Below are 27,158 nucleotides of genomic sequence, written 5' to 3'. Positions count from 1 at the left end.
AGAAAATCCTTTGTTTCTGAAGTAAGAGGATATGGCTCAGGAATAACCATAACATACTTAATTATTATGTTTTAATCACAAGAAAGAACATCTCTCTTATCTGATAATGAACAGTTGCATTGAGTTTACATTTAAAAAGGAAAGGGGGAAAAACAAGCACCAGAAAGTAAGAGGAAAACAAGAAGGTTTTTTTTTTATTGTTGGTGTTTCTCCTTGGGGATCTGATGCTATCTTTTTGCTTCACATGAACTCTTTTTCTTATTTCCCTTGCCTGATTGCATAGCAATAGATGAATGCAGCACATACACAACTAACATACCTTAGTGAACGCAGGGGGTGGGTGGGTTCAATTACAGGGAATCAAAGACCTGTTTTCTGTGTGGACAGTGATGACCCAGCACAAATAAGAGCTACAACAGCTGTGAATGGAATCCTTGAAGTGGGCAGATGGGCTGGGACACACCTCAGCTCTAAAATGATCATCAGAGAAAAGAATCACTTTCTAACTAGAGATAAAGAGGGAGGGAAGGAAGGAGAAAGCTGTGGCAGACAGCATAACTGAATTCTTTTGAACTAGTGTGTTTTAAAGGGTAAAGAACAAAAACAAGATCACTGACAATTTGTAGTTTTAGTTGATTAACTGTTTGCCTCTTAACAGATTAAAATGAGCATAAATAAGAGTGTTTTAACCTTGACTCTAAGACTATTTACCAGATCTGTCTAGAAGAATACCAAACACAGTGAACTACCAGTTAGGGCTATGCAACCATATCCAGAAAGAAGAATCAATGTTGTGTCTCCTGGGAGCACATAACTGATTCCATCATTTGAACTGCACAACCTCTTGTTCTGGTTCTGTCTTGGCCTTTGACTGAGACAGAAGTGGGGCTAACACTGGCTTCTATGTAGTTTGGGGAGACTGGATAGAGCCTTGGCATGCTAATCGTGCTGTTCCAACCAAAAGGGAGAAAAGGCAGTGTACATGTATTCCAAGACTGACCAGGTTCAATATTGTGGCTCAAGAGTTGAGTATTCAACATTGCCTTAAATGAGAACTAGTGATAGGTGGGCCCATTTTGGTACCTTTTGAAATTGTGCCAATAAAAACAATATTTCTGTTCAGAAATTAAGGGCTGAATCAAGGTCTGTCCAGAAGTGACTTGCACATTGGGACACAGCCACAGCACCAGCTTCCCAGCAGCATCACAGGACAGGAGGAGTGAGGTGGCAGGGTGGTCAGTTCAGTGCAGGAACACCAGATTGTCTCCATCAGTGCACCCATACCACACTGATCTCCCCACCCCTTCATTCTGCCTCCCAGAAAGTGATAGTGACCCTGCAGCTGGGAAGCTAGCATTACAGCTCCGCCCCACCAGGTGAGCCACTTCTGGGTCTGTCATATTCCTAACAATGCCATAGGAAGCATGCCATCACTGGGGGGGGGGGAAGCTTTACTACCAACTACTACTTTCTTATGTCTTTTTCACCACTTCTTTTTAGACATAATGATTTGTGTGGGTCTAACACACTGAAGTCATCCTAAGAAAAGGAAATTACATGTTAGGATCTTGTTAACCAAATGGATATGGCACACACATTTCTTATAATAATCTTTAAAATGTTTTAAGGCAAGCCCAGAGGTGATACTATCCAAATCCACTGAAAAAAAGGGGAAGCTGCTATTCCTTTGTAAAATTTACAGGAAAAATTAATCCCATTGAATAAATGCTACTATTGTTATCTCAAGAATGTAATACTTATCATTGCTGCCTCTCAAAAATACTAGTTTTGCTGTGCTTCTGTTATTTTCAAACTGAAAGGTGTTCAAACATGGCATCTCCAAAAGGAATTGAAATGATCAAATATTAAATCAAATCACCATATTTTCTGACAAGCTGACAGCCTAACAAGCTAATTTTTATTGATTTACTGTAATGAACACACACTGAAGCAGACAATATATAAGAGCAGCTAAAGTGGTTGAAATGATTTAATCTAAGGAAATGAACCTGCTTCAAAGAGAAAGCACACCACTTGTGGCTTAAGAAGCAGTAAGCAAGCAAGGAATCAACCTGCTACCTATAGAGAAGGCACAGCCAAATGGAGTCAAATGAAATCAGTGCCTGCTTACAAATTAATGTCATTCAGGAAGCATGGCTGAAGGAAAACACCTCAAAATGGACAATCCAGCACACGGTTAAGTGCATTTAAGACTGCAGTCAATTCAATGGGATTCATCTCATGGAACTGTTGAATAAACATGCATAGGTCTGTCCTCCTGTCACGCTGAATAAAAAGGATCTAAGAATCCTTAACTGTGTGATGGATTTGCCCTGAAGCTGCAATCATGCACTAATCGGTGTTTTCAGAGCTGCAATCCTATGCACACTTATTTGGGAATAAACCTAGAGATGGACAGAACCATATTAATTTGGTCATGTCTATTTCGCACATGACCAACTGAAAGTCTGTTATGCCCCAGTTTGCAACTTAATATGAGATTTTAAAAAGAAAAACCCACAAAAAATATCTTAAAAAACATTTTTAAAAGTACTTACAATTTAAGTGCTGGTCTGAGGGTTGCTTTATTTATTTATGTTTTAATCTCTCATTTTACAGTTTCCACGCTTAGAAGACATGGTGCTCCCACATAGTAACCTTCCAAAATGGCCCAGAAAGCAACCATGCATATTAATGTTGTGCTTCCTGGGTAATCATATAAGGGAAAAAATGGCTGCCCCCATCAGTAGATGGCCACAGCTATCTTTCATTCCTGTGCAATTACCCAGGAAGGGGCAGTATATTTTATTTTTATTTTATTTATTAAATTTATATCCCACCCTTCATCCCAAAGGAGCCCAGGATGGCAAACACAAACAACAGAAAACAATTAAGAATGCAATAAATACATTTTTTTTTTAAAAAAAGTAAAGCAATCACATACTCTCACCACTCATAATTTGAGGAACAAAGTTTGTCTCTTTCAACCATCAAATGCCTGGGTAAACAGGAACATTTTTTAATTCCTTCTGACAGTCAGTATGAAGGTGAGAGACACACCTGACCAGGGAAGATATTCTCTCCTTTGGAGGAAATTAGATAAGGCTGGCCTAGACAAAAGTTTACTATATCTCCTCCAAATTTTACACCATGACACCAATATAAAAATTAGACTTGGCTTTAATGGTGTCTTATCCCAAGAAATACACATGAGAAAGGGTGCCAGACAGGGTTGTATATTGGCCCCCTTTTTATTCAATTTCTTTATCAATGATATTGTTTCAGCCATGGCCTCCCCATCATTCTTTCCACCCTCAATTAATCAAAAGAAGATCCCTGTTCTACTCTATGCCGACGATCTTCTCCTTCTCTCGCAGAACAAGATAGGTCTCAAACGAATGCTACTACACCTGCAAGACTATTGTAATTCACAATCTCTTAAAATAAATTACTCAAAATCTAAAATAATGGTCTGCGGGAAAGGTAGTAAAACCATCATCACCTGGCGATTAAACGGCCTTAGCTTGGAACAGGTCCACACCTTCAAATATCTGGGCATCTATATCAATAATAATCTGTCTTGGTCCCAGCAACTGGCCCATATTAAGCTCCAATCATTAAGGGCCTTTGGCCTCCTGAAGAAATTTTTCTATACCAAGGGTGGCCAATTAGTGAGACCCATGGTTAAACTCTATTCAACAAAAATTCTTCCGGCAATTATGTATGGGAGCGAGATTTGGGGTCCCTCTTTACGTCTTACTTTAGAACCTCTCCAAAATACCTTCTTCAAACACATTTTAGGCCTTCCTAAAGGCACTCCGGCAGCTTTCTTGAGATCCGAACTCAATTCCCCTTCTTTAATGGCCAGAATTGACTTAGCGTTTTTACGCTACTGGAAGAAACTCTCGGTTATTGATACTCCCTCTCTGGTTAAATCATGTTGGGAGGACCAGCTGGCAAAGGGTGGCTGGGCAAAAAACTTTCCAGCCCTAGGTGTACAGTATCTTCTAACCCCTTCTCTCCTTTCAAATCTCAATCCCACCACTCTTCGCAATCAGATCTACGCCCAGGATAGACACCAAGACACAGTAATAATTGCAAACTCTCACTTCTCCAAATGTTTTCAGTATATCAAACCTAATTGCGATTGGCCCAATTACCTAGATATCCTGACGAGGGCCTCACTGCGTAGAGCCTATACTGAACTCCGCTTTCAAGTGATGCCCTCGTCTTATTTGCAAGATAGATATCTTGGTATTCCATACGACCAAAGGATATGTATAGCCGGCTGTACTGTCCCTGACGATGTATTTCATTATATCTTAGACTGCCAATTGTTTGATTATCCAAGGGCAAAATTTTTATTTTCAATTCTCGATACGTTAACTAATTTTAATAGTTTTCAGAAAGTAATTTTTCTTTTATCTTCGCCCCAGCCGGACGTAGTAATTTCTACGGCTAATTTTGCCTTGGCCGCTAAGAAACTCAGAACCAGTTTTATTAAGACAAATAGTTAAAAATTAAAACTTTTCACATTTTAATCATGAAATGTATCTGTGCTAAATGTTATGATTGTACTGCTCTTTTGTAACAGCCTATGGCTATATACAAATAAAATGAAATAAAAAAAAAGATATTCCACAGATGAGGAGCTACCACCAAGAAGGCCATGTTACAGGCCAACACCAGCAGGACATTACCCACCGATGGCATGAGCAACAGGTCCTTCCCTACTGGTCATAAGGCCAAATATATTTATTTATTTATTTTTATTATTTAATTTAATTTATATACCGCCCTAAGCCCAAGGGCTCTCTGGGCGGTGTACATAAAATAAAGCAATCAGGAATATATAAATACAATAATACAATAGAATCAAACCAACAAAGGTAAACAAAAATAATCAAACAGTAGCAAAATACAACAATACATATAATAATACGCATTAAAATGCCTGGGAATATAAAAAGGTTTTCACCTGGCGCCGAAAAGATAGCAGCGTCGGCGCCAGGCGCACCTCATCGGTGTCAGCTCTACACTGCATCAGCAGTGCCGGTGGGGGGCTGGAAATTCCTGGGTGGTTGGCAGGGAAGCAAAGTCCTTAGCCGGCGGTCTGGCCATAAATCTGCCAGGTCTTAGGAGGAGGGAATCTGATAAGGGCCAGGCTTGTCTGAAGCGTACTTGCCGAGTCAGGAGTCCAGAAGCGAGGTCAGTAGAGGTCCGGGATCAAGTGCCAAGGGGTCAGTCCAAAAGAGGGTGCCAGGAAACTAGGAACACACAAGCCACGCCTGACGTTGCAGTCAGCAACAAGCTGCAGCCAAGGTGTGCCTTATAAAGAGCAAGGTTGACAGCAGGTGTGAGTCCTCAGCGTTTGGGCCTTAAGGAGACAGGCCTGCCCCTCTTCTGCCTGACCTTCTGCTGTCTACGTTCTGCAGGTGAGGGGGGAGTATCCTGTTCACTGTCTGTGTCTGGCTGCAGGGCCTCTGCTGTCCCTGGGGTGCTCTGCAGCTGAGGGGCAGAAGGAGCTGGATTCTCAGGAGGCTCCTCCGTGTCTCCTGCTGCTCCTGGGTCTGCTGCTGTTACTCCCGAGTCGTCCTCATCTGAGGAGTCCTCTGACGGGGCCATGACACTATCCCCCGCCCCACGACCAACCCTCCGCCTCCCACCGGGGCCCGGCTTATCCGGGTAGCGCTGGTGGAAGCTCCGGACCAGACGAGGGGCATGCACCTGCACCGCATCTTCCCATGAGCGTTCCTCAGGGCCGTACCCCTGCCAGTCTATGAGGTACTGGAGGCGGCCCCGATGCCTCCGGGAGTCCAGGATCTGCGCCACTTCGAATTCCTCTTCCCCGTTGACTTGTATCGGTGGTGGGGGCCATGGTTGACTACCCAAGGGGTGAGGTGGGAGAGCGGGAGTCAGCAGTGTTCTATGGAAGACAGGGTGAATGCGGAAGGAGGCAGGGAGTTGGAGCCGGAACGCCACCGGGTTAATTTGCTGGGTGATCCGGAAGGGACCTGCATTCCGAGCCTCCAGCTTGTGAGACGGCCCTTGCGAACGCAGGAATTTGGTTGAGAGCCATACCCGGTCGCCTACCTTCAGCGGCGGGCCTGGTTGGTGGTGGCGATCTGCAAAGCGCTTATACGCGTCCTTGGCCTGCTCCAGCTGCTCCTTCAGGACGGCCTGCAGGGCCTGCAACTCCTGCAGCATGACATCCGCAGCGGGGACCAGCGACGGGGGTCGCACTGAGGGGAAGAATCGGGGGTGGTAGCCGTAGGAGGCAAAGAACGGGGTCTGGCGTGTGGAGGCATGCACGGAGTTATTATACGCGAAGGGTAGTCCGGCACAGGGGAGGAAATGGGCCATCTTGGTGAACAGGTCTCTGACTACGAGGATGGTGGTCATTCCCCGGGAGGCTGGTAAGTCCGTGATAAAATCCAGGGAGACCGAGCGCCAGGGCCCTGGGGGGGTAGGCAGTGGGAGCAGGAGCCCCGGGGGCTTGCCGGGGTGGCTCTTGGCTCGCTGGCAGGTATCACAGGCCGCTACATAGTCCTTGACGTCCACTTGGACCCGGGGCCACCAGAAATCCTGTAGGACCAGGTGGAGGGTTTTATACGTTCCAAAATGCCCTGCAGGCTGGCTGTCATGGCAGAGGTGGAGCACCTCTCCCCGCAGAGCTCCCGGGGGAACGTACAACCAGTTCCGGTGGTACAAGAGGCCCTGATGCAAGGAAAAGGGGCTGTCCCAGGCGGCCGTCCCGGACTGGAGCTCTCGCTGCTGGGCCAGGGCATAGGGGTCCTTTTGCTGCTGCTCCTGCACCCGGTCCAGGAGGGGTTGTGGTTGGTGTGTAGCGGCGAAGTTCTCTGGGGGAGGATTGGGTGAAGGGGGTGATCGACCTGCTCGGCTCAGTATTCCGGCTTGCGAGAGAGCGCGTCTGCTAGGGTGTTTCGGCGGCCAGGGAGGTAGGTGACCGTGAACTGGAACCGGGAGAAAAACAGGGACCACCGGATCTGGCGTTGGTTCAGCCGTCGGGCGCTTTGCAGGTGCTCCAGGTTTCGGTGGTCCGTTTGTACCTGGACCGGATGGCGTGCCCCTTCCAGGAGATGATGCCAGGTCTCGAAAGCTACTTTGATGGCCAGTAACTCCTTCTCCCAAATGGTGTAGTTCTGTTCCGAAGCGTTGAGTTTCTGGGAATGGAACGCACAGGGGAGCAGGGACTGCTTGCTCCCCACCGGCTGAAGTAGGACTGCTGCCACTGCCTTATCAGATGCATTGGCCTCCACTATGTAAGGTCGGGTAGGGTCGGGTTGCTGGAGGATGGGTTCAGATGTAAAGGCGTGTTGGAGGCGCCAGAAGGCCTGTTGAGCGGCCTCCGTCCAAACAAACTTCTCTTTGCCTCGAAGCAGGTCTGAGATGGGCATGGTGAGTTCGGAGAAGTGGGAGATGAACCGGCGGTAATAGTTGGCGAAGCCCAAGAAGTGCTGCACATCTTTGGGGCTTCGCGGAGCTGCCCAGTGGAGGATGGTCTCAATTTTGGCGGGGTCCATCTGGATACCCGAGGGCGAGATCCGATGGCCTAGGAAATCCACGGTCGTGAGGTCAAAGGCGCATTTTTCGAGCTTGGCGAAGAGGCGGTGCTCCCGCAGGCACTGCAGCACCGCTCAAACGTGCTCCTTATGTTCCGAGGGGTTCCGCAAGTAGATCAGGATATCATCCAAGTAGATCACCAGGAAGCGGTCTAGGAGGTCCCGGAAGATGTCATTCATGAAGTGCTAGAAGACGGCAGGAGTGTTGCACAAGCCAAATGGCATCACGGTGTACTCAAAGTGCCCATAACGGGTGCAGAAGGCCGTCTTCCACTCATCGCCCTCCCGCATATGCACCAGGTTGTAGGCCCCTCTCAGGTCTAGTTTGGTGAAAATGCGAGCGCCCCGCAGCCGCTCTAACAGTTCTGGGATCAGGGGCAGCGGGTAGTGATTCCGAACTGTAATCTGGTTGAGGGTGCGGTAGTCATTGCACAGCCGGAGTTCCCCACATTTATTTTTGACAAAGAGGACAGGGGTGGCTGCAGGGGATGTGGAAGGGCGAATGAACCCTCGGCGCAGGTTCTTGTCTAGGAACTCTCTGAGGGCTGCCAGTTCGGGTTCTGACAGGGAGTAAAGCTGGCCGACGGGAATCTTGGCTCTGGGTAGCAGATCAATGGGACAGTCATAAGGACGATGGGGCGGCAACTGGTCTGCCTCTTGCTTCCCAAACACATCTGCGAACTCCCAGTACTGTTCCGGTAAGGGTTTGAGCGCGGAGCTTGCCTCCCGGGTCATCAGGATGCGCTCCTTTGGCCTCCAGCAGTTGGCTTGGCAATAGGGGGATCCGAGGGTCAGCCAGCCCGTGGACCACTGGATGATGCGGTCGTGCCGCTGGAGCCACGCCAGGCCCAGCACGACCGGGAAGTGGGTAGGGCAGCCAGGTAGAACTGGAGGCTTTCCTGGTGCTCCCCCAGGGCCACGTCGAGCGGCACTGTCTCCTGTACTACAGGGCCCGAGGCGAGAAGCCAGCCATCAATAGTCTCCACCAGGAGGGGGCGGCGAATGGGTTGACTAGGAACCCGGTGGAGCTTGGCAAAGGACACGTCCATAAAATTGCTGGTGGATCCCGAGTCCAGCATGGCGGGTACTTGTAGGGTCCCCCTTCCGGGGACTGTCAGTGTGATCAACACGGTCAGATGCTTGGGCGGTGAGGAACTGAGGTGGCAGGCCCCTTGAACCACGAGGTTGCCCCGGCTCAGGGGCCTGTGAAGGCCGGGGCATGGACGTTTCCCGAGGCAGGGGCTGTGGGTCGTTTCGCGGAACACTGGGCTGCAAAATGTCCCGGGGCCCTGCAATACAGGCAGAGGCCCTGTTGCCGGCGTCAGCAGCTTTTCGGCCGCAGAGAGATGTGGCCGAGCCCCTCCCAGCTGCATCGGTTCTGCCGGGGGTGTAGGGTCCTTGCCGGCGGGCTCCGAGGGCCCAGCCACTGGGGCTGATGCTCTGTAGACTGGCCGGGGTTGGTTGGCAGCACGCCTGCTTTCCAGCCTCCCGTCAATCTGGAGACACAGGCGTATGAGGGCGTGCAGGGTTCCAGGGTGCTCCACCCTAGCTAGCTCATCCAGAAGCTCATCCGACAACCCCTCCTGAAATTGGTCCATGAGAGCTGCTTCGTTCCAGCCCAGGTTTTGTTGTAATAAACGAAAGTCTGTTACATATTCCCCCAAGGGGCATCGGCCTTGCCGCAGCCGGCGTATGCGGCGGTTGGCTGTAGCTGATTGGACTGGGTCCTCGAACATAGCCTTCAGTTCTCTGGTGAAGGTGGCTAAGTCGTTGAGCACGGGGCTCCGCTCGAGGAGTAGGGGCGTGGCCCATCTAGCTGCGGCCCCGGTGCACAGGTTAATCAAGAATCCCACCCGGGTCTTATCATCTGGGAAGGCCTCTGGTCGTAACTCCATGAAGAGCTATGGAATGGGCTCCCCGAGGAGGTGCGCCTGGCGCCGACACTATCATCTTTTCGGCGCCAGGTTAAAACATTTCTCTTCTCTGAGGCATTTTAATTCCTGTTAATTGTAAATTATTATATTTTGATTTTAGACTGTACAGTTTTGTGTACAGTTTTGTGTTATTTTTATTGTATTTTTAATGTTCACCGCCCAGAGAGCTGTTGCTAGTCGGGCGGTATATAAGCTTAATTAAATAAATAAAATAATTAAGAGCTGGGCCTGGGCCAAGAAGGCTGGGAGCTGGTCGGAAGCCCCAGTAAATTTCTCAGGGAGAGTCACAGGGCACTTGGCTCTCCCTGTAGGGAGAGGGGATGGGGCTGCTGCTAGCTGGGTTTGCAAGCCTTGGACGGCCAACAACAGCTGGTCTACTTGTGAGCACAGGAGCAAGTTTTCCTGCTGGAGTTGCTCCATGGTCAGCACTTCCCCCACTCCCTCGTTTGCCTGCTTTGTTTTGGGCTGACTACAAACTGTCAGCTCTACACTGCGTCAGCAGTGCCGGTGGGGGGCTGGAAATTCCTGGGTGGTTGGCAGGGAAGCAAAGTCCTTAGCCGGCAGTCTGGCCATAAATCTGCCAGGTCTAGGAGGAGGGGAGCTGATAAGGGCCAGGCTTGTCTGAAGCGTACTTGCCGAGTCAGGAGTCCAGAAGTGAGGTCAGTAGAGGTCCGGGATCAAGTGCCAAGGGGTCAGTCCAAAAGAGGGTGCCAGGAAACTAGGAACACACAAGCCACGCCTGACGTTGCAGTCAGCAACAAGCTGCAGCCAAGGTGTGCCTTATCAAGAGCAGGGTTGACAGCAGGTGTGAGCCCTCAGCGTTTGGGCCTTAAGGAGACAGGCCTGCCCCTCTTCTGCCTGACCTTCTGCTGTCTACGTTCTGCAGGTGAGGGGGGAGTATCCTGTGCACTGTCTGTGTCTGGCTGCAGGGCCTCTGCTGTATTTGGGGTGCTCTGCAGCTGAGGGGGAGAAGGAGCTGGATTCTCAGGAGGCTCCTCCGTGTCTCCTTCTGAGTCTGCTGCTCCTGGGTCTGCTGCTGTTACTCCCGAGTCGTCCTCATCTGAGGAGTCCTCTGACGGGGCCATGACAATCGGGGAGACCATTCCATAGTTCGGGAGCCACAACCAAAAAGGCCCTATTTGTAGTCACCACCCTCTGAGCTTCTCGATGGGATGGTACTTGGAGGAGGGCCTTAGATGTTGAGCGCAGTGTACGGGTAGTTTCATATTGGGAGAGGCGCACCACCAGGTATTACGGTCCCATGCCGTGTAAGGCTTTATAGGTCAAAACCAGCACTTTGAATTTAGCCCGGAAACAAATAGGAATCCAGTGCAGACGAGCCAGAACGGGTGTAATATGAGCGAACCTTCTTGTCCGCGTCAACAATCTGGACTAACTGTAGTTTCCGAACTGTCTTCAAGGGCAGCCCAACGTAGAGCGCATTGCAGTAGTCCAATCTAGAAGTTACCAGAGCATGAACGACTGAGGCGAGGTCGTCACTGTCCAGATAGGGACGTAGCTGGGCTACCAATCGGAGATGGTAGAAAGCATTCCTTGCCACTGAGGCTACCTGAGCCTCAAGAGACAAGGAAGAGTCGATAAGAACTCCCAAGCTACGAACCTGTTCTTTCAAGGGGAGTGTAACCCCGTCCAGAACAGGGTGAACATCCACCATCTGGGCAGAGAAGGCACTCACTAACAGCGTCTCAGTCTTGTCTGGATTAAGCTTCAGTCTGTTAGCTCCCATCCAATCCATTATCGCGGCCAGGCAACGGTTTAGTACATTAACAGCCTCACCTGAGGAAGATGAAAAGGAGAAATAGAGTTGCGTGTCATCAGCGTACTGGTGACAACGCACTCCAAAACTCCTGATGACTGCACCCAGCGGCTTCATATAGATGTTGAAAAGCATGGGGGACAGTACCGATCCCTGTGGGACTCCACAATGGAGAGTCCAGGGTGTCGAGCAGTGTTCCCCAAGCACCACCTTCTGTTGACGACCCACCAAGTAGGAGCGGAGCCACTGCCAAGCATTACCCCCAACTCCCAACAGTTGATTCTGGGGAAGGTACTCTTTTGTGTGGTTAGGTCCCAAGCCATTTAGGGCTTTGTACATAAGTACTAAGACCTTGAATGCTCACTGGCAGCTAGTACAGTGCTTTCAGGACCAGTGACACATCACACTTACTGCTTATAATATCATTCAGTCCCTTCCTTGGCCATTTTAGCAGCAAGCTTTTTTCAAGCTGTACATACAGCACCATGATTTCTAGGTGCTCCAAATAAAGGAAAATAAAATAAAAAGAGCAGCCATTAGACAATACCATTCAAACTCCACAAGATTATAGATTCCAGAGCATACCACATTCCAACCCGCACTCCGCTTCAGGGACTACAGACTGAGTGAGTTTTGTTTCAAAATGCATAACCTACTACCCCCAAATCTTCCTCCATCCCTAGGGATGGGGGAGAAAGTTGACTCAGTTCACATTTAAAGCTGAATTTATCAAATTCTTACTTTTTGAAAGAACATGAGAACCAAAACACAGCCATCCTTCAAAATGCACACATTCAGATTTTGCAATCCAGTTCTTCAACCAAAAAATATTTACAAAAATGCATGTATTGGGGGGAAATGTGCATAAAATGAATATATTAGTGAAAATACCATATAAAATGCTTTATATTAGGATAAATTGTTTGCAAAAATGTCTACATTAGTCAAACCTGCATACAAAAATGTGTTTAGTAGGAGAAATTCACACTAAGATACTGAACGATTTTCATGAGGATTTTTTTTAAAAATCACAAATTTCTGCAGAAATGTGAAGAACTGAATTTAAGACTGGAAAAATAAGAAATGGAGAGAACCAGAACTGACAGATGTTTCCATCCCTATCCATCCCTAAGTAAGTCCCCCTGAAAACAGTGATACTTATTTTGGAGTATTATCATTTGTAGAATCAAACTGCTCATCTCACTGTTTTCCATGGGATGCTGTCTGCACCATCAGGCAAAGAACTGCAGCCAAATAGTTTTATCTGAACAAATATATAGCATGTAGGTTGGTGACAGCTTCTTCAAGATAGAAATAATTGATGGTCAAAACGTTGCAGGTAATTTGCAAGTGTTAGTTCTAGGTAGCTAGCATGCATGTTATTTAATTGCCAATTGTTGGCAATTATAGTACTATCTGCTAGCATCCTTTATTACCTATCCTTCAAAAACCCAGGATGCAGAACATGCAGAGAGCCTACAGATGAACAGCTTGTAGCGAATTGGTTCTGTGCTGTGGTTAAGATCAAGGCAATGAAGGTCAAGGGGTTGGATTAGCTGGTGTGTTCCATTGTCCATGTATTCGTTATACAGTACCTAGATAGGTCTTCTGCACAGAAACAGGGCTTAAGACATGATCCTTCAGATCTCTGAACCATATTTTAACAGAATTAGTAATCTGTGCCAGTAGTTTACTCCCCTTTTCCCAACTTGTTTTAACCAATTTGCCTTTGGAAATGGCAGGCTAAAGAGAATAATGATGATGATGTTAATAACAATAACGTTGATGCAAAATATGCTGAAATATTTGAACATACCTAGGTTGATGTGCAAAGAAAGCTTTCCTTTCTGCAGCTCCAGTGTAATATAATCTCCACGCTGCCCTTCTCCATGAAACAGGACCCCATCTCCCTGCATGCTTTTGAACTTCAGCGAAACAACATCTTTGAATGTACTCATCAGCTTTTGGTTGAACCTGTAGAGGAGGGAGCTCCTCCCATCAAAGTCAGCAATATCAGATTCTACAGGGGAAAGAAGGCAAATAGACATTAAGCACAAGGGATCAATATTTCTTTATTTACTTATGTACATAAAGTAGATTTATTAAAGTACATATATGCATTGTTCAGGGCAAAGTCTTCTCCAAAAGAGAATTAAACTCATAAATTAATACAAATAAAATGAACCGATTACAAAAAAAAAAGTGACACACGGCATTCATAATAGAACACAGTTTGAAACAAAGACATTTTTAAGGTCCATTTAAAAAGAAACAATGATCAGGCCTCCCATATTTTGGGACAGAGTTCCAAAAATAAGGGCCGCTGCTTAAAAGGCCATTTCTCTACTGCTTGTCTGTCTGATAGATTTTGTTGGTGGACTTGTAAGAATGACCTCAGAAGCTAATCTTAAAGCCCAGGCATGTTTGCATGGGTGCAGGTGGTTCTTCAAATAACTTGTTGCTGAACTCTTTAGGACATGAAAGGTCAACACCAGCACTTTAAACTGAATAGACAGCTAATGCATCTGGAACAGCTTTCGTGTTCTATGTTTCAAACACCTGGTCCCTACACAAGCATCCTGATAGTTGTATTATGTACCAATACCAATTAAGAGCCCATCCAAACCCTCCCACCCACACCAGCAGGGCTTTGTGGAGAAGTCCACAGCAGTGCTGCACAAAGCGGCTGGGGCAGAAGGTGGGGGCACAGTAAAATCACTGGCCACATTCACACCAGACATTTATCCCATAGAATCCTGGGAAGTGTAGGTTGTGAAGAGTGCTGAAAGCTGTTAGAAGACTCCTGTTCCCCTCACAGAGCTACAATTCTCAAGAGTTTTCTAGAGAGGAAATGCCTGTTAAACCACTATGACAAATTGTAGATCTGTGAGGACAATAGGGGTCTCCTAACAACTCTCAGCACCCTTCACAAACTACTCTTCCCATGATTCTTTGGGGAAGCCATGACTGTTTAAAGTGGAATAATAGTGAATTAAAGGTCTGGTGTGAATGTGGCCTAGCTGTATTAACAGAGTACCTCCAGTAGTGGCTGGCAAGAGAGGGTAGCTTAGCCCTCCCCCTCCCAGTTGGCTACTTTTATTTTGGTTCACTTAGCATAAAAACAAACAGAAACCCATTTCTTTCAAAGCAGTCAGTACAAATATATTGTTTTATACTTATTTTTTTGTCCCAATTCACAGCTTTAGTTTCCAAATATATGATCACTGGCTACCAATCTTCCACAAAATAGAAGCAAGTTATACCCTCATCATTAATATAACCCAATAGCTTTGTTAAAGGGTCAAAATTCAACTCGTATTTCAGAATTTTCTTAATACTAGTTTGTACCAATTCCCAAAACTACTGTGATGTTGATGATGAAGAATAATGAATGAAATTTAATCAGTCTCATTTTCTGAGCTATCAATATCAGTTTCTGCTTCTTTGTGTTGTTCTATACTTTCTCCCATTCCCAGTCCTTTGAGGCCTAGTCGAGAGGACATAAACAGATTAACCAACTATGGCGACAAGAGAAAGCCCACAAGCAAAGAAGGCACTGAATCATCCTCTTGTGTCAATGGCAGTGGTTCCTACAGGTAGAAATTCATCTTGCTCTTGCATTGGAGAGTATACTCGTAGTGTATAGCTCAGGACTTGCTTTGTCCTCAGTATACAGGAATTATAATGATCTGATACTGTACATGGTCTTCCCATTACACAGTTTTCAGAAATCATTGTATTCATAATTCTAAAAGAAAATATTTGATAATCCAATTTTTTTCAATTTTCTCAATTTTTAGGAATGAACACACGTTTTGGGGAAAAAACTTGTTCTAGGTATTCCCCACTCCACACACACACACACACACACACACACACACACACACACACACAAATTCTTCTCTCTCTCTCTCTCTCTCACTCACACACACACACACACAAACACATTCTTAACTGAAGTCAAATACAATAAGGTTAACTCTTTAGAACATTTCCTTTAAATGTAGGCAAAGTGAGCTGTTTGGGGTGCTAGATTGTATACTAGTATAGCCTAATTAGAGTGTGAATTGTGTTGGAAGATTCAGGTCAGACACAAGGAAGTACTCCTTTACATAATGCATAGTTAACCTATGGAATTTGCTAGTACATGTTGTAGTGATGAACACTGATTTGGACGGCTTTAAAGGGGGATGAGACAAATTTAAGGATAGCAATGACTACTAGCCATGATGGCTGTGCATTACTTCCAGTATTACAGGCAGTATGCCTCTGAATACTAGTTGCTGAGAATCATAAGCAGGGAGAGCACTGTTGTGCTCATTTCTGGTTCATGGGCTTTTTATAGGCAACTGGGTTGGCTACTGTCAGAACACGATGCTGAACTACATGGACCTTTGGCTTGATCCAGCAGAGGTCTTTTTAAGTTCATAAAGCATCCCTAAATTAAAATCTTCCCAGTCTACCAGCTTAATATGTAGCCTTAGCTAGGATACACTGCCTTGATATACTTTAATAATAATGTGGAATATAAATATTTCAATTAATTAAGGTATTACCTTTCAATTGAGGTCCCAGATCTGCAGTATGTAACCTTGCCTTTCTCTTGTATAGATTGCTGAGCTCATATATGCCAAGGTGTTTGAATTCTCTACAAAGTTAAGCAACACAAATCTTCACATGGTGAATTCTTAATGTGTAGGGGCTCACTGCACAAACTGAAAAAGCCATGCAGTGGCATGTTGAAACTTGAGAAACTTGCTTGCTACACATAAACATTTCTCTGTAATGATAACTCCTGCCACATAGAGTTTGGTAATGCCACAGCCATCTCGACTGAGCAGCTATAAATTGCAAATTAGGCATCAAGTTCTCTGAATGTGAAAGGATACACAGCCCTAATATTATTCACTGATAGGCAAAAAACCTTGTGGTTTAAGAATGTAGCTATAGCCCACAGATATTTCTATCAAATTTTAAAAAGCAGGGAAATTGGGCAGCTATAGTGAATGCACCAGGGGAGCAGGAGACCTGAGCTCCACTCTGAGATATTGTACTGCCCTACAAATTTGTCAGAATGCAAACACAATTTGGGTTGGTCTTTCACAGTTTTACTGTTAAACCAGTCTAGCCACTGAAGCTCTGTCAGTGGAATAGGAGTCTCCTCTCAGCACCCTTCACAAACTACACTTCCCAGGATTCTCTGAGGGAAGCCATAACTGTCTCATGTGAAATCAAAGTCTGGTGTGGGTGTGGCCCCCTGATTAGCCAAGCCCAGCAGCTGTGAGGCTTTTAGAACACTGACAGCTGGTCCTAATGGAGCATGCCCGCCCTTATCATTGGCTTCCAGCCAAAATTTCTTAAATGAATTAAAAATCAGCCAGGAATTTTTTTAACTTTTAAACTGCAGAAGATGAAGGTCAGCGTATGGGGCAAGGTCAGTATTAGGATCACAGGTACTCTGTGAGCATGGCTGATTTTTAATGAATTTCAACAGATTATGAGAACTCTCAGAAAAAAGTCCAAAACGGCTCTGAGGTTTTTTCTCTCTCTTTTTAGACTTTGAACTCTCGATTCTCTCTGACTGTTTTGTGTATCGCCATGAAAATTGATGGGGTTGTTAAGCAAGCGTTTCTGAGTTCAGTACTATACTTTTTGTAAGGTTTTGTTTTGAAATGAGCTTATGGGAAGCATCAGAATGGCATGGGGGTATTTTCAATTTAACATTGCGGAATGTGGAAAATCCATGCTGGCTATAGTATACAGCCACTCTTGTGGCTGTATAATTAACTGATTTGGTAGACCTGAGTCACAGCACCAGTCTAAAATAGAATCATTTCGATACTACATGGCTATAGGCCCAAGCCTCCAAATCTTTAGGGATTCATTAGTAATTGAAAATATTTGTGAAATTGAATTTTAAGTTCAGTGTCATCTGGGGATGTTGGAGAATTCCACCAGAAATGGAAATTGGAGTGGAAATTGCCATTATGTTGCATAAATAAATATGTTATTTTCTACTTTGTTTTTGATGTTTCTCTTCCATTGAAATGTCCTGACCTTAATTGCATAATTAATTATGTTAGTTTCTGCCATAAGTGGATAGCAAAAAGTTAAACTGTAGAACTGAAACAGTGCTGGTTGCAATGAACACTGGATGGGACAGAAATTCCTGCCTCCTTACATCTCTAGTGTCACCCCAAGACATGCCACTGCCAGAAGTGGAGCCCAAATGCTGAACCTCCCCCTTGATCGGGCTAACTCTTTAAAAAGTCTTGCTACACCATTCAGATATCAATTTCAGTCTTTATTCCCCTCTCATGATCCCACCTGAACCAGGATGCATCTCCCTGCTGCATGGCAGGACCATGTTCTTACTACTTTGAAACAATATATCCACATTCATTTCTTTGTCAAACTGTTGTCTTGTTCTTTTAAGATGCTAACTGATGTTAACTGATATGATCTTTGTGCTTATTGTGCAGCATTCAATCTTCTGATGCTTATTATTGTATTGTATTAGTGATTATTGTATCCGATGCATCACAAGACTCTGTGGACACTGCTGCATATTCTGCAAGAGTCAATAGTAAATATTCTGTCAATATTTCTGTTTTAATAACATGAGGGTATTTTGGAAAGTAACTCCAATTTTTGAGATTAGGCATGCCTCTAGTTTCCAGAATTAGAGAATTAGAATTAGAAGAATTAGAGAACCTTGTCATTATTGTATATTCGTATATTTGTTTTTAATGTTTTTAATTGTTGTAAACCACCCAGAGAGCTTTGGCTATGGGGCGGTATACAAATGTAATTCTTCATCATCATCATCATCACGTTTTGTTTTCTCTTTACCCCCTGCTTACAGCAACCCCTCACACCAGCAAAAGACAATTGGTAAGTGGTGGCTGATTATTGCCACACAAGAGGTCCAGCAAAGGTGGAAATAATTCTCCTGATACTGACGAGGAATAAGTTCTGTATTTTTGCATCATACCCACAGTTATCAGGAGGCGTTGTCATTTCTCATTCAAGTTTGAGAAAGGAGTTTAGCAAATGGATTAATGGTACATTGTTACTTGGCAACGATTTATCATGTATGTTCTAATTTTTTTTTCTGTATGCGTGCATTTTGCAGAAGAGCATTATCATGGGGTAGGGTGGGGGAGAAAAATTATGTGAGACTTCTGCTGTACTGCAGACATGAAATCTGTGGGGAAATGAAGAACCTTGAGCAAAACAAACAGATGACACCCACAGAACCAACATTTCTGACATCCTGAAGTCATTGGTGGCAGTTTGCATGACAACAAATCATTGCCTTCTATTTAAATATAATAAGAGCTTCTTACATGTCAAAATCAAACACTTCAGTAGTGAGGAAACAAAGCTGAGAAATATCAATTCAATATTTTTAGGGGGCAGGTGCATCAAATCCCATTAAGGGGCCTGAAATCAGAAATTTTTTGAGACAAAGAAAAAAATAGGGGAGCCCTTTGGAACATTTAGGCAGAGCATATAGAAATATAAAGTAACAAGTGTGGTCTACAATAAAATTTTGCAGTGCATCCTCACCTCCTAGCAGGAGTGTTCCTGTTCAGGTTGCCAGCTGGCCGGCCAAGCCTTCCTCAAGGATACTATGAGCTGTTACAGGCCCAGGCAGCACATTCCCCTTCCCAGTTTTTTTCCTAGCTGGCAGTCAACATTCTGTGGCTACTGATTATATTTAGCTATCAGAGGGCTGTTTTGTTGGGAGGGCCCCCCAAGTGTTGTCAGACCCAAAATCAGCACCCAATATGTTAGGACAAATTAATGGTGTTCTCAGGCATCAGAAGGCCCACTAAAGTTGATGCTGGGCTCTTCTTCTTTTTTTTAATGTTTTATTAAATGACTAAAGCCAATCCTATCTTGTGTATACCTGCTACATTCTTGGCCCTAACTTTGAGGTACATCTTAGGGAGAGATCCCAGAGACATTAGGGATAACCAAAATGGCTGTGATCCATTGCTGGTCATCAGCAGCTACCATTTCTGCCATCCTCGCTACCTCCAAGCAGCTGTTTTCACTACTCTGGGTGGGTGGCACCAGCTGAACTGGCAGTATTAGCCAGTAGTGGAAAACTAGTGTTGCCACCTGTGCTACTCTGAACCTCCCAGCTATAGTTTGCCATCGCTGTCCAAAGAATCACAAGCTTCTCCATTGCCAGTCATTTCTGCTACTACCACCTCTGCCCACTCAGAGCAGTGCAGAGCAGGCAGAGGCTGCCACCTTTACTACTCTGGGTGGTCTGGAACAATTGCAGGTGTGTTGCAGACCAGCCACAGAGGAGAAGCACCACCACCTGTGCCACTCAGGATTCCCCTGGACCTCCCTCCCTCCCTCCCTCCCTCTCTCTCTCTCTCTCTCTCTCTCTCTCTCTCTCTCTCTCTGTTTCCCAGTGGTCCACTGAGTGCTGATGTAACAAGACAATGACTGGAAAAATGAATGACCACAGATTGAATGATGGGTGGAGTCACAGTGAGTGGTAAAGGGAACAGCTGCAGTACTAGGGGACTGAAGAAGACCTGCCCTGGGAGTGAGTACTTGAGCATCTATTGCTTCCTGCTCGCTCCTCTGGGTTACTGTCCCTTGAGACAACTGAAGTCCCTGGTAAGTACTGCAAGGATTGGGACCCCCTGCCTGACACTCCAGAGAGAGGCAGCAGTCAGTCTTGCAGCCTCTTGCATCACCTGCTGGCTGGGGCAGGAGGCATAAAAGCCCATCTGCCCTTGGGCGGCGGGTCTGCCGCCGGAGGAGTTGCCACTAAAGGGATGACACCAAAGGGGGTTGCCCTTTGGGGAGCCCGTTAGGGAGTCCATAGGTCGAGAACACTACCCCTCTTCTATTACCTTTTCTTTTTTTCTTTTTAATTTGTTTTCTGTTAAACCAATCTAGAGGAGATTGGTGGTGGGGAGGGCATGTGCTGCATGTGTAGTTCCTGCACAGGATGAGAGCCTGTACAATGAACTGAATGATAGGAGAAAGTCGCCAGATGTCTTCTGAGTGAGAGTCTGTAACTGGCAGAAGGCTAGCCCTCCCTGGGTGTGAGACAGGAGGGGGAGTAGATGGGCCCTGTGTGAAAAAGTTTGAATGGGTATGATTCTTCCCAATTCTCACAGGGGCATACTGGAATAATTGGCTCTGACAGGTTTTGTTGGTGGGCTGATGTTGGGTCCATATCAGGTGTTTAGGAGGAGTCTTAGTATGGAAGAACATGGGTGATGCCACCCCAATTTCAGTGAGCACAGGTAGAGGGAAATATAGCCGTGGGGATGTGGTGAATTACCATAGAAGATGAGGGTAAGGCTATCTGCGCCTTGTTCCTTGCTGCCACTCCTCTCATGGATGGGTTCCTCGTTGCTCACCTGCTGTGCCCACTGGCCTGTATGTGTTGTTGTTTAACGCCAGAACGGTACACAATAAGACCATTCTCATCCATGATTTGATTGTGGATGAAGGTGCTGATTTGGTGTGCATTACCAAGACCTGGATGAGTGAGCTGGGAGGGGTTGATCTGACCCAGCTTTGCCCATCTGGATGCTCGGGGCAACACCAGCACAGAGTGCAGGGATAGGTGGGAGGAGTTGCTATGGTCTACAGAACTTTCATCTCTGTCACCAGGAAACCACTCTGTCTTGGAGCTGGCTGTGAAGGCCTGTACCTGGTGTCAGGCCAAGGAGACAGTAAACTAGGGTTGCTGCTGGTGTACCGTCCACCCTGCTGCCCAGCAGCTTCTCTGACTGAGCTGGCAGATGCCATCTTGGCTGTGGTGTTGGAGGAGCCCAGAATGATAGAAGCTGCTTCTAGTGTTCTGGCTCAGGACTTCATGGCTGCCATGACGACCATGGGGCTGTCTCAAGTTGTCAATGACCCGACACATAGGGCAGGTCACACCCTTGACTTGGTTTTTGCTCCAGATGGAGGAAGGGGTGGTCTGGAGATGGGGGGGTGGATGTCACTCCATTGTAATGGTCAGATCACTTCCTGGTGAAGTTTAGAATTATGGCTCTGATCCTTCCCTGCAGGGGTGTTGGACAGATTAAGATGGTCCACCCCCGGAGCCTAATGGAATCTGGTTTGCACCTTGGTACACCAGTGAGCTAAGGGCAATGAAACAGGCTGGACAACGGCTAGAGCGCAAGTGGCAAAAGACATGCTGTGAGGCTGATCGGGCACGAGTAAAACATCATAACCGTGCCTACCGTGTGGCAGTGAAGGAGGCGAAGGAGGCCCACTTCTCTGCTTCCATCGCATCCTCAAGGAGCCATCCGGTGGAGCTTTTCCGTATTGTCAGGGATCTGTTGACATCAGCTCCAGGAAATGGAGTCTTAGACCCTTCGGAGGCCCACTGTGAATTGTTTGCAAGGCACTTTGAGGGTAAAGTTGCTTTCCTCTGTAGAAGTCTTGATGCCCCATCCACATATACTGTAGTCCCCAATGAGGTGTCTGCTACAACTTTTTGGGAATGGTTTCTGTTGATGCAGCCTGATGACGTAGACAAGGTGCCTGCAATGATGCGGCCAGCAACATGTAATCTTGATCCTTGCCCTTCTTGGCTTATTAAAGCTTGCCAAAGGGGTTTGACGAAGTGGATCCAGGGTGTGGTTAATGCATTGTTGTGGCAGAGAGTGGTTCCAGCCACCTTGAAAGAAGCGGTGATTCAAGCATGTCTGAAAAAGCCCACCTTGGACCCATTGGTTTCTGACAACTACCGACCGGTTGCAAATACCCCCTTTTTAGGGAAGGTGATTGAGAGGGTTGTGGTGCAGCAGTTGCAAGTACTCTTGGATGAAACAGATTATCTTGACCCATCTCATTCTGTGTTCAGGCCTAGTTATGGGACTAAATTGGCCTTGGTCGCCCTTATGGATGACCTTTATCGGGAGAAGGACAGGGGCAGTACGACCCTGTTATTCTTACTTGATCTCTCAGCGGCTTTTGATACCATTGACTATGGTATCCTTCTGGGTTGACTTGGTGAGATGGGTATTGGAGGGACTGTTTTACAGTGGTTCCAATCCTATCTCCAGGGCCTCTCTCAGAGAACAGCATTGGGTGACTGTCTTTCAGCCCCCTGGCAGTTGTGCTGTGGGGTGCCTCAGGGTACCATTTTGTCCCCCATGCTGTTTAACATCTATATGAAGCCCTTGGGAGTGGTGATCAGGACATTTGGGGCGAGGTGTCAGCAGTATGCTGACGATACCCAGCTCTATTTCTCCATAAGATCTGAATTGGGAGAGGCCATGCAAGCCCTTGACCGCTGCCTGGACTTGGTGGTGGGCTGGATGAGGGCCAATAAACTAAGCCTGAATCCTAGCAAGACAGAGGCACTGGGTTGGTGTTTCCTGAGTTCATATGATTGGTCAGTTGCCTGCTTTGGATGGGGTCATACTCCCTCTGAAAGAGCAGGTCCATAGTCTGGGGGTGCTCCTGGATTCACCTTTGTTGCTAGAGGCCCAGGTGACCTCAGTGGCTAGGAGTGCCTTTTACCAGCTTCGACTGGTAAGACAGCTGCGGCCGTTTCTGGACTGGGATAGCCTGACCACTGTTGTCCATGCACTGGTAACCTCCAGGCTGGATTACTGTAATACACTCTATGTGGGGCTGCCTTGAGGTTGGTCCGGAAGCTGCAACTGATGCAAAATGCGGTGGCAAGACTGCTCACTGGGGCAGGGTATCGCCAACATGTCACCCTGCTGCCAAAATCATTGCACTGGCTGCCCATTTGCTACCAGGCCAAGTTCAAGGTTCTACTTATGGTGTGCAAAGCCCTATACAGCTTGGGACAAGGATACCTGAAAGACCATCTTACCCCTTATATACCCAGTCAATCACTGCGCTGTGCAGGTGAGGGCCTCCTGCAGATACCATATTATCAGGAGGTCCGTTCTGCACAACATAGGAAATGGACCTTTAGTGTGGTGGCACCTACCCTGTCGAATTCCCTCCCCTTAAATATTAGGCAGGCGCCATCTCTGTTATCTTTTCGGCGCCTTTTGAAGAGTTTCCTCTTTCAACAAGCCTTTTAAGTTGAGACCTATCCCAGTCTGCATCTGTGTTGGAATTGCTTTTTAATATTTTTTTTAAAACAATATTTTTAACCCTTTTTAAAATATGCTTTTAAAGCTTTTTAAAAAAATGTTTTTAAAGTTGTTTTGTTTTGGTGTATTTTAAGGTCTGTTTTTATGATGTTTTGATGTGTTTTTAGTGCTTTTGTTTGCTGCACTGGGCTCCTGCTGGGAGGAAGGGCGGGATATAACTCAAATAATAAACAAACAAACAAACAAATAAATAAATAAATAAATAAGTGTAGAATGTCAGCTGAGTTACAGTCAGTTGGAAGAGTGAATTAGTAGACATTGGAGAAAAAGAGAAAAGGCATAGCCAAAAGGATAGCGCTTAGGATAATTCTTGAAAAGGAGATTTAGGCTACACTAGGCTATTAGACAGAACCATTCTCTCTTATTCCTTGTCAAATGGCTATGTGTTATATCCTATAAATAACTATAGAAATATGGGAAGTGGTAGAGCAGTTGCTTTTCGTACAGAAGGTCCAAGGGGTGAGTGTGTCTCCAGTCTGAAACTCTGGAGAGCTGCTACAAGTCAGTACAGACAATACTGAGCTTGATGCTCTGACTCAGTATAAGACAGCTTCTTACATTCCTATGTTTACTGAATTACACTCTCAAAGTGTTTTGGCCTTAGTAGATTCTAACATATCTGAATTCACATTTTGCTTGGATTCACACAGTTGAGCATATACTGTAAAAGGAGAGTCCCACTACTCTCTATAACCCAGTTGGTGGTGGCAGCAGTTTATTTCATACACAGTTAAGGCTACATTCACACCATCCATTTATTCCACTATCATTCCACTTTAAACAGTCATGGGTTCCCCCAAAGAATCCTGGGAAGTGTAGTTTGTGATGAGTACTGAGAGTTGTGAGGAGACTCCTATTCCCCTCCCCCAGCTACAATTCCCAAAGTTCTCTGGGACAAGGGACTAACTATTAAACCACTCTGGCAGCTGTAGCTCTGTGATGGAAATAGGGGTTTCCTAGCAGCACTCAGCACCCTTCACAAACTACACTTCCCAGGATTCTTTGGGGGAAGCCATGACTTTAAAGTGGAATAATAATGGAATAAATGGATGGAGAAATTTGTACTCAGTGGACAGCTGGGTGACCTACCCAGTGCCTTCTGTGGGACTCTGGGGATGTCACAGCTGTGAAAGGAAGAAAATGTATCAGTGCTATGGGCCCAGAATAGGCATGGGGAGAAACTTATTTGGCTTGCATTTTAATGTGACCTTACCTAATTTGCACTTCCCAAAACATGAAGTAAAATATAGCTGTCCTAAACGCAGGCATCTCTTAATTTTGTGATGCAGTTCTCCAACCCAAAAATGCATATATTAGGGGAAAGTGTGCCTAAAAATACATGTATTAGAAATGAGGCAAGATGGCGATGAGGGAGGCTGCCTGGTTCCGAGCGCTGCGGCTGGTACGATAGTTTTGAAATCTTATGGTCATCTTACAACTTTCAAACTTAATCCAAACTGCTTTGAAAGCTGCAGTTTGTCTGGCAGCAAAAAGTCGATGGTAAAAGCCTTTGAGAACACCTGCTTTACTAACTTTATCTGTATCACCTTCCTCCCATGGCTCCCACACGCTGTGCTCAGTCACAGCTATAATCCTTCTAAAACTGGGGAGTGCAGATGGAGATACCTGGACTATAAGCTGTAAATATTCCCTTCGGAAACATTTTTAATTGCTCTGTCTGGTTCCTCCAGCCCTCCCTGAAGGAGGGGGGAAAAAACACAACGCTCTGAGATAAGGAATAACTACTCCCTCAGCGGTGAAGATGGGAAAACTTAAAAGAGCCAGAAGTCCTGATAAGGGCGATAATTTGCTGCCCCCAAACTCTAAACAAAGCAGAGTGGACAAATATTTCCGACTGAGGGAAACCCCCGATACTGGCATGGGAAATTATATAGTTGCAGTCCGGAACCGCTTTGACCCTTTGCTTATGGAAACACCTGACCATAAATCCGAGACAGAAGACAGAAAGGCAGGCAGCGTATCCTCCCCCCCTCTCCCACCGTATGAGCAGAAAAAGAAGCTGACATCTGGGAAAGCCGACCTGTTGGTCGAGCAAGTATTACTGACCAGCTGGACAGTCCATTCCATATATGAGTGGCTGAACAATATCATGGAAAAGTTGGACTGTCTCTTTAACAGGCATTTCCCCACACCTGCATTTCTCAACGCTTATCACCAGGAACGACAGGGGGAGTCCACGTGCGCAGTCCCCAAGAACCTACTAAAAGACAAGGAAATAAGCACTCCTCCGCCTTCAACCAGTTTGATATTAAGACCATGTGAAGTCATTATTCACTTATCCCCCTATAAGGGACCTCTACCCAACTGGAACACAGCTGTCTGGGCCAAACGACACTTCTCACTTTTACTGGGGCTCCCCCCCAGACTAATAAATTTATCCTCCATAAGAAGCCTTTTTAACAATGGATACACCAGGAAAATTCTTTTAATTTTCAACTCACAGAGAATTCCTGCATTGATTATGAGAAGGAAAAACCTACTAATCCAGAAAGGAGTATGCCCTCATAGACATTTTAAAGATACAAGGATAACACCCTTGCTGCACACTAAAAAGGGGGAAATAGCAAGGGAATCTCTTCAGCCCCATACAACTGGGCCCACTATAAACTTCGGTGGTCATAAGGAATTGGCACGGAGGAACAGTTTAAATACCAACACCACCCCAATTGGAGCCACCATAATAATGGAAGATACCACTGATGATTCCAGACAAATGCTAATGGGTTCAGGCAACCCAACCCACAAGGCTTCAGATCTAGACCAGCAAGATTGGGTTGAGCCAGTAGAGGAGGATCTGATAACCACTTTTCATAATCTTTCTGCCAAGGATCAATGTAAGATCTTGGGCAAGCTAGCAAAACTCCAGGATAAGCTGACCCAAATTAAGAGGGACAACCATCGAAATACAAGAAGCACAGCTTCAAATCAACCTCCCCTCATGAATCCGCGGTTATCTAGCCTTACAGATAAAAGGGAAAATGAAATAGGGATAAGCAAGGCCACAGACGGGCACCCGTTTAACGTCAAGGTTCTTCCCTGGACTCCAGGCAAGTTAGTTTCCCCAGAACCCTATGGGGAGAATGAGAAAAGCGACCCCATCGAGAATAACAGAGTATACCACAGGTCAATTCCCACCACTGAGAGATGGACATCCTACAGACATCTGGACTTACAAGAACTGAGTAGCTCTACCCCAAGCCACCAACGAAACCAGGCTGGGGAAGGGCAGAGACAGCCGTGCTTAGCCCAGAAATACAACGGTAGCGTTTTTTTAGACCCCACAGGCCTTTTAACCAAGATAAACTAACAGTAAATCATCCAGAACACCTTCTACGCATCTTCTCATGGAATATGGCAGGCTGGTCAAACAAGTTCATTGACCCCGAGTTTATCCGCTACATTCGATATGTTGTGTCTTCAGGAAACCTGGCTCTTAGATGTATTAGAAATGTGCACTAAAATGCTAATGAATTTTTGTGAGGACTTTTTTAAAAAAAAATCACAAACTGATGTGGAAATCCAACAAACTGAAGACTGGAAAGTGAGAAACTGAGATAAATCAAAATTGACAGAGCTGTCCATCACCAGCCCAGAATAACACAGAAGTGACACTTTTTCTCTCTTGCCAGCTGTCTGCTCACAGCTGAATAGGCAGAGGCTCCTCCTCTTTTGCCATGACAAAAAAAAAGGGATTGAGAATATAATA

General features: G+C 45.9%; 1 protein-coding gene across 1 annotated transcript in view; it reads right to left on the bottom strand.

Annotated features, from left to right (window-relative positions):
* The window catches only part of LOC133376648 (contactin-associated protein-like 5), a 314,949-nt gene that overhangs the window by 48,379 nt on the left and 239,412 nt on the right, over nt 1-27,158 (bottom strand). The window contains exon 5 of the mRNA XM_061609196.1: nt 13,111-13,314. Coding sequence (XP_061465180.1) covers nt 13,111-13,314 — 204 coding nt within the window. The remainder of the gene's footprint in view (nt 1-13,110; nt 13,315-27,158) is intronic.

Source organism: Rhineura floridana, chromosome 2 (assembly GCF_030035675.1).
Source record: "Rhineura floridana isolate rRhiFlo1 chromosome 2, rRhiFlo1.hap2, whole genome shotgun sequence".
NCBI lineage: Eukaryota > Metazoa > Chordata > Lepidosauria > Squamata > Rhineuridae > Rhineura > Rhineura floridana.
The sequence above is the reverse complement of the archived record's forward strand: the minus strand, read 5'-3'. Positions and strand labels throughout refer to the sequence as shown.